The following is an 8,299-nucleotide window of genomic DNA, read 5'->3' as shown; positions in this document are numbered from 1 at the left end:
TTTATTTGGAATAAGCTCCTTTGGTGAAATTGTTTGAAAATGTCTCATTCCAAGACACCTGAAGATGAAGTTGAAGCTGAAGTTGCTAATTCATTAACAGTGGATGCCAATACACAGATCATGGCTCAATCTGAGTCACTTCAAGTTGACTTAGAAGTTGCTGATTCTCCTACAGATATTGATAAGTTGCAATTCATGTTTCAACCCGAAAGGGAAAACTGAGTTATTGTACACGGAAACAAAATGAGTTGAAGGCATTTATGGACAGTGGCAATGTTGCTGGTATGAACAAAGGCATTCAAGATCTTATGGATGCAATGAATGAATTTGACAAGGCTCATTTGTTGGTGCAAGACATGTTGACTGGTGAAGAAAGGCGAGATGACCATGTCAAATGGTATGAACCAAAAAATAATTCCTTCTTGTCTTTTCTTGAACATGCGCAGACATTCAAAGGCAGTCTGTCTCAGCCATTACCTGTTATTACCCCTATGGACAGTGTTTCCAATGCAACTAGAAGGTCAAGGAGTTCTCACAAATCAAATGCATCATCACTGTCATCAGCTCGCGCAAAGGCTGAGGCAGAAAAGGCAGCTCTTCTTGAACGTGCTGCCGGGCTTAAGAAGAAGCAGGCTCTTGAGCTACAAAGGATGCACCTGCAAAGTGAAATAGAGCAGAATGCACTGGACACTGACATTGCTGCAGCAGATGCAAAAATGAAAGTTCTGGAGAATTATGAGAAAAAAATGGAAACAAAAGCACGCTCTGTTTGTCGAACAGAACCCATGGATGCCATGAACTCTTATCTGGAGGCACATAGAAAAGGCATAAAGGAAACTTATTCGGATCCAGAGATTTCAGTTGAATATGCTCATATACAAGCAGTCCCCAAGACTCCTCTTCAAGTGCTTACAGCACAGAGACAAACCCAACTCTCCTATCAACTACCTTCTTATCCACCCCAGCCTACAGCTGCCACCTCCAATCCACCTGCTGTAGCGTCAGCTTCAGTCCCTGCTGCTGTCACCTCAAATGCAGCCGGTGCACCCGTGTTCATTCCTACAGCTGCCACCTTTACTCCAGTGGCTGCACCAGCCGCTCCCATTCCTACAGCTGCCACCTTTACTCCAGTGGCTGCACCAGCCGCTTCCATTCCTACAGCTGCCTCCTCCACTCCCAACATAGTAGCCACTACTTCTGCTCCCACTGTGGTAATAGCTGCAGCTGATCCTACCACACACTCTGTACAGCCACATATGACTAGTGGTTTAAGTGACCTTGCAAACCTCTTTTTCGAGCAACAGCGGCTATCCTTGCTTCCCACTAGGGACATACCTGTTTTTGATGGGGAACCTTTGAACTTTAGGCCTTTTATGCAGGCATTTGTGCATGGAATTGAAAATAAGGCCATAAGTAATCAAGATCGCTTATATTATTTGGAGCAATACACTTCTGGCCAATCAAAGGAGTTGGTGAGAAGCTGTTTGCATATGAGTGCTGAAGAAGGCTATGCAGAGGCTAAACGACTGCTAGAGCACCACTTTGGTGACAAAATAAAGCTCACTAATGCATACATAGAGAAAGCCTTAAGTTGGAGTAACATTAAAGCAGAAGATGGAAAGGCGTTGTCCAGTTATGCACTCTTCCTTCGAGCATGCTGCAACCTGACTCAAAGTCTGCAAGATATGGAAGAGCTTAGTTTGCCCTCCAACCTGAGGCTTCTTGTTTCAAAGCTTCCTCTGAAGTTGAGGGAAAGATGGCGGTCAAAGGCATTTGACATCCTGGAGCGGAGAGGAGCCAAGGCTACTTTCTCTGACCTGGTCTCCTTCATTGAAAGGCAAGCAAGGATCATGCAAGATCCCCTGTTTGGTGACATCCAACAGCCACTTCACACAAAGAGGCTCTTGCAGACCACAATCCCATCAACTTCCAAGCTGTCATTTAAAAGTAAAGGTAGTTTTGTAACTGCTGTGACGAATGCATCTGCCCCTTCCACTATTGAAGATCCCAAGCAACAATCTGTTAACAGCAAACCTCCTGTTAACCATGTTACAAACACTTGTGCAATTTGTGAAGGAACACACACCTTGACTTCATGTAAAGAGTTGCTGTCTAAGACACACGAAGAACGTGTTGAAATATTAAAGAAGAAAGGTGTCTGTTTTGGCTGCTTGGTAAGGGGCCACATGAGCAAAGATTGTAAACGGCGCCTTACTTGTACTGTTTGTTCTAAAAGGCATCCCGACATTCTTCATATTTCAAGTAAATATAAAGATGGAGTCACAAATCACAACGGGACCTCCAGTGGATCTGGTAAGTCAGTAAATAGTGGATTGGTCTCACTGGGAAAGGAAAACATTGGTTCTAGTGACGATTATTGCACATTGGCTATTGTGCCTGTTCAAGTGAAGCTGAGTAAGTCTAATCATGTTGTTCAGACCTATGCATTCCTTGATCCAGGAAGTTCTGCTACATTTTGCACAGAAAGCCTCCGAAGACGACTGAATGCAAAGGGAAGACATCATAGGATTCTATTGCGAACCATGGGTCAGGAGAAACCCACTGACAGCATCGTCATTAGTGGTTTAGAAGTAAGCAGCTTAGAAGGAGGAAACTTCTATGGACTGCCTGACGTTTACACGCAGAAAGAAATACCAGTCAGCAAAAATCACATACCAAGGCAGAAAGATTTGGAGATATGGCCACACTTGAAGGATGTATTTCTGCCCAGCATTGATGCTGACATTGATCTCCTGCTTGGTACAAATGTGCCCAAACTCATGGAGCCATGGAGGGTGATAAATAGCCATGGCAATGGGCCTTTTGCAACTAAAACCCTGCTAGGCTGGGTTGTCAGTGGTCTCCTCCATAACGAGCACACACGTTTCAATAAGCAAGGCAAACCATATGTTTACAGCCACCGGATTTCAGTGGAAACCTTACATGATCTTCTGATTCAGCAATACAACCATGACTTTCCTGAGAGTGCGTATGAGAAGGAGGAAATGTCTCAAGATGAACTGAGATTTCTGGACATAATGAACTCCTCCATTAAAGTAAAAGATGGACATTATCAGTTGCCATTGCCATTTAAAGGAGATCCCAAAATGCCTAACAACCGTTTGATGGCAGAGCAAAGGGCAGAATCTTTGAAGCGGAAGTTTGGGAGGAATACAGTCTTCAAGGAGGAATACACGTTGCTCATGAATGGCATGTTAAAATGTGGACATGCTGAACTTGTGCCCAAAGAGGAAGTGGCATTACAGAGCACAAAACGTTGGTACATACCACATCATGGAGTACGCCACCCCAAAAAGGGAAGCTTACGAGTGGTTTTTGACTGCTCCGCATCTTACCAGGGAACATCTCTCAACAATGAACTTCTGAAGGGCCCAAATCTTACAAACTCCTTGATTGGTGTCCTGCTGCGTTTCTGTCATGGGAACGTGGCCATACTGGCGGATGTGGAGAAGATGTATTATCAGGTGAAGATACCACCAAAGCATGCTGACTTTTTGCGCTTCTTGTGGTGGAAAGATGGCAACACAACTCAGCCTCTCATGGAATATAGGATGACTGTTCACATCTTTGGAGCTACATCATCAGCTAGTTGTGCCAGTTATGCCTTGAGAAGGACTGCTGAGGACCACAAAGACAGCTTCTCAGCTGACACAGTGAACACGGTCCTCAACAACTTTTTCGTTGATGATTTGCTAAAGTCTGTGGATACAGAGGCCAATGCCATACAACTGTACAAGGAATTAAAGGCTCTGTGTGCAGCAGGAGGTTTCAATCTAACAAAGTGGTCCAGTAACAGCCGAGCTGTCCTGGCCCACATTCCAGAATGTGAAATGGCTAAGGAAGTAAAGGACTTGGACCTAGACCTGGAAGACCTGCCAATAGAAAGGGCCCTAGGCGTGCACTGGAGTGCAGAAAATGACGTCTTTAAGTTCCATGTAGCTCCCAAAGAACAACCATGCACCAGGCGAGGCATTCTGTCTACGGTCAGTTCAATGTATGACCCGCTAGGTTTTCTTGCCCCAGTAACCTTTCCAGCAAAACATCTGCTGCAGGAACTTTGCAGGCTGAACCTTAGCTGGGACGAAGACATACCCAACACCTTGATGCAATCCTGGAAACTTTGGCTGCAAAGCCTTGAGACTCTCACAGACTTCAACATCACCCGTAGTTTCAAACCAAAGACGTTTGGAAAGGTTGAACATGCACAGTTGCACCACTTCTGCGATGCAAGTGAAGTCGGATATGGCATGGTGACCTACTTGAGGTTAGTCAACAGTCAGGAGCAGGTGCATGTGAAATTTGTGATGGGGAAATCAAGAGTGGCACCGTTGAAGTTGTTGACAATCCCACGTCTTGAGCTGGCTGCTGCAGTACTAGCCGTTCGTATAGACCGGATGCTCATGGATGAGCTGAAACTAGACTTGGAACCATCCGTGTTTTGGACAGACAGTACGACTGTCTTGAAGTACATACGAAGTGACAGCAGACGATTTCACACATTTGTTGCCAATCGTGTAAACGCAATAAGGGGCATGTCACATGTGTCACAGTGGAAACATGTTTCTGGAAAACTGAATCCTGCAGACTATGCATCACGTGGATTGAACGCTGCAGAGTTTCTGAAAGGCAACAACTGGATTAACGGTCCCAAGTTCTTGAAAGACCTGCCCAAACACTGGCCCAACTCACCTGTCGACCTTGGGATTCCACCAGATGATTTAGAGTTGAGAAAAAAGGTATTTGAAGTCCATGCCACTGTTGCCAGTCATCATGATCCGATCAGCATGTTACTGAACAACTTCTCCAATTGGAATAAGCTTAGAAGAGCTGTTGCCTGGTTCTTAAAGCTGAAGCGTATACTTACCCAACGTGTTCTCAAAAGAAAAGGGGCCTTAAAGGGAGTTGAGGCTGGTCCCATGACACATTCTGTTCAAGATCTAGAAGAGGCAGAAGAATCTATTGTGAAGTTCTGCCAAAAGCAAGGATTTCCGCAGGAGATAGAATGCCTGCGCAATGGAAAGAACGTCAGCCGGAAAAGCTCCATCTTCAGACTAGACCCAGTCCTTGACCATGGCATTTTAAGGGTTGGTGGCCGCCTTAGCAGGATGGCTATGCCAGAAGAGCAGAAACATCCAGCTATCTTGCCTAAGAGGCATTACATTTCAGAGCTTCTGCTTCAACATATCCATAAGCAAGTTGGTCATTGTGGCAGAAATCATATTTTGGCAAACTTAAGGAAAAGGTATTGGATTCCTTGTGCAAATTCCTTTGCAAGGGAAATTGTAAACAATTGTGTCCCCTGCAGGCGGAACTATGCACGTGCAGGGGAGCAGAAAATGGCAGATCTGCCAATTGACCGTTTGACTCCTGACCTCCCTCCATTCTCACATGTTGGAGTGGATTACTTTGGACCAATAGAGGTGAGAAGAGGGCGTGGCATGGCGAAACGTTACGGTGTGATATTTACTTGCCTGACTACCAGAGCAGTCCATTTGGAAGTAGCACACTCAATGGATACAGACTCCTGCGTGAATGCATTCAGACGCTTCATCTCCAGAAGAGGCCAAGTAAAGGAACTAAGGTCAGACAATGGAACTAATTTGATCTCTGCTGAAAAGGAGTTACGGGATGCACTGAAACGTTGGAATATGGATCAAATTGAGCGCAGCCTCATTCAGAAAGGTGTTAAATGGACGTTCAATCCTCCAGCCGGCGCCCACCATGGAGGCATCTGGGAGCGCATAATAAGAATGGTGAAAAGAATATTATCCTCCATCACAAACCAGCAGTCTTTGGATGATGAAGGTCTAGTCACAGTAATGTGCGAAGTTGAATCCATCCTAAACAGCCGGCCTTTGACAACCGTTTCCAATGACCCCAATGACTTGGAACCATTGACTCCTAATCACCTCTTACAGCTTAAAGTTCAGCCTGTTCTCCCACCAGGAACATTCAAACTGGAAGACCTGTATGCCAGAAGACGGTGGCGACAAATACAGTATATCGCAGATCTCTTCTGGACACGGTGGATACAGGAATATGTTCCACTCATGCAGGAACGATCTAAATGGTCCCGCATCAGGCCCAACTTCTGCGTGGGAGACATCGTGGTGATTGCTGATCCTACAGCACCGCGAGGCTCATGGGTGATGGGAAGAGTCATCGAAGCCATAGCTGATTCCAAGGGCCTTGTTCGTTCTGTGAGATTGCAAACTAGAACCAACCAACTCCTAAGGCCCATCAGCAAGATCTACCTGTTGGTCAAGGCCAACAACTGACATTGAACAAGACTCATGACATGCGCACGAGCTTCCATTTGCACTGCATTCATAGACTGATATTTGCACACATTTATAGTATAATTGGATTTAGAACACTTAGAATTAGAATTTAGAAATTGAATTCATTGTTTATTGGTAACTGGCCCCATTGTAAATTTGTTTTGTTATAGCACACCTGGTAGCTATAAGGGGCCGGATATGTTGGAGCCAGTTTTAGTTTCCTTAGATTAAATTCTTATTTTGGTTAACTTACTTTGGTTTGCTGGCCTCAGGCCATGGACTTTTATTTTGACACAGTTTTTGGTCACCTGACCAGGTAAAGATGGCTGCCTCTCACTTAGTAGACAGTCTCAGTTAGACAAAGAAAAGGGTTGTAGTGATATAGTTTTTTACCGCTTTAACCACTTTAAGCTTGAATATTTGGAAGCCTTTGAACTTGGAAAAATAATTACTTAAGTTTATTCTTTAAACTTCTTTATGTTGAGTCTTTATATTTGGTTTACTTTGCATTAGTTGGATAACAAACAATTTAGATTGCTTCACTGTGTAGCACCTGTTTGGCTGCCTATACCCCTCTCCCTTCTCCCTGCTGCTGCCTGCCTGCCACTTCCCCTCTCCCTTCTCCCTGCTGCTGCCTGCCTGCCTGCCTGCATGCCATTGCCCTTTCCCTCTGCCTGCCTGCTACTTACCTGCTTGTGGCCTACTTACCTCCATCTTCAACATCTTCATTCATCTGGACCAAGGTATGAACAACAGCTGTACACAGTGTTTAAAGATAAGCGCGTGACAACCACTATACTACATTTACCTTTTTAAAGATTTGATTGACTCGAAACTGGAACTCACAAGACTGATCTACAGACTGATCTACAACAGACTGATCTACAGACTGATCTACAGCAGACTGATAATCTACACACTGACCTACAACAGAAACATGATCTACAGACTGATCTACAACAGACTGATCTACACACTGACCTACAGCAGACACATGATCTACAGACTGATCTACAACAAACTGATCTACAGCAGACTGGTGATATACACACTGACCTACAGCAGACAGATGATCTACAGACTGATCTACAGCAGACTGATCATCTACACACTGACCTACAGCAGACAGATGATCTACACACTAATCTACAACAGACTGATCTACAGACTGATCTACAGCAGACTGGTGATATACACACTGACCTACAGCAGACAGATGATCTACAGACTGATCTACAGTAGAATGATAATCTACACACTGACCTACACCAGACAGATGATCTACACACTAATCTACAACAGACTGATCTACAGACTGATCTACAGCAGACTGGTGATATAAACACTGACCTACAGCAGACACATGATCTACAGACTGATCTACAGCAGACTGATAATCTACACACTGACCTACACCAGACAGATGATCTACACACTGATCTACAGCAGACTGATCTACAGACTGATCTACAGCAGACTGGTGATATACACACTGACCTACAGCAGATAAATGATCTACAGACTGATCTACAGCAGACTGATCTACAGACTGGTCTACAGCAGATTGATGATCTACACACTGACCTACAGCAGAAAGATGATCTACAGACTCATCTACAGCAGATTGATAATCTACACACTGACCTACAGCAGACTGATGATCTACACACTGACCTACAGTAGACAGATGATCTACAGACTGATCCACAGCAGATTGATAATCTACACACTGACCTACAGCAGACAGGTGATCTACAGACTGATGTACAGTAGACTGATAATCTATACACTGACCTACAGCAGAAAGATGATCTACAGACTGATCTACAGCAGACTGATCATCTACACACTGACCTACAGCAGACACATGATCTACAGACTGATCTACAGCAGACTGATAATCTACACACTGACCTACAGCAGAAAGATGATCTACAGACTGATTTACAGCAGATTCATAATCTACACACTGACCTACAGCAAAAAGATGATATACA

The 8,299-nt window shown here is 44.4% G+C and overlaps 1 protein-coding gene across 1 annotated transcript; it reads left to right on the top strand.

Annotated features, from left to right (window-relative positions):
- Window positions 1–2,552: 2,552 nt before the first annotated feature.
- On the top strand, window positions 2,553–7,145 carry LOC125794101 (uncharacterized). The gene has a single exon (XM_049473574.1). It carries the CDS (start codon window positions 2,781–2,783, stop codon window positions 6,297–6,299), a length of 3,519 nt encoding a protein of 1,172 aa, XP_049329531.1. The 5' UTR covers window positions 2,553–2,780; the 3' UTR covers window positions 6,300–7,145.
- Window positions 7,146–8,299: the final 1,154 nt, after the last annotated feature.

Source organism: Astyanax mexicanus, unplaced genomic scaffold (genome assembly GCF_023375975.1).
Source record: "Astyanax mexicanus isolate ESR-SI-001 unplaced genomic scaffold, AstMex3_surface scaffold_39, whole genome shotgun sequence".
NCBI lineage: Eukaryota > Metazoa > Chordata > Actinopteri > Characiformes > Acestrorhamphidae > Astyanax > Astyanax mexicanus.
Note: the sequence above shows the minus strand (reverse complement) of the source record. Positions and strands in the feature narration are given on the sequence as shown.

Bases quoted from the DNA above. Each gene is read 5' to 3' on its own strand.
- LOC125794101 (XM_049473574.1), top strand. From the start codon at position 2,781: ATGGAGCCATGGAGGGTGATAAATAGCCATGGCAATGGGCCTTTTGCA.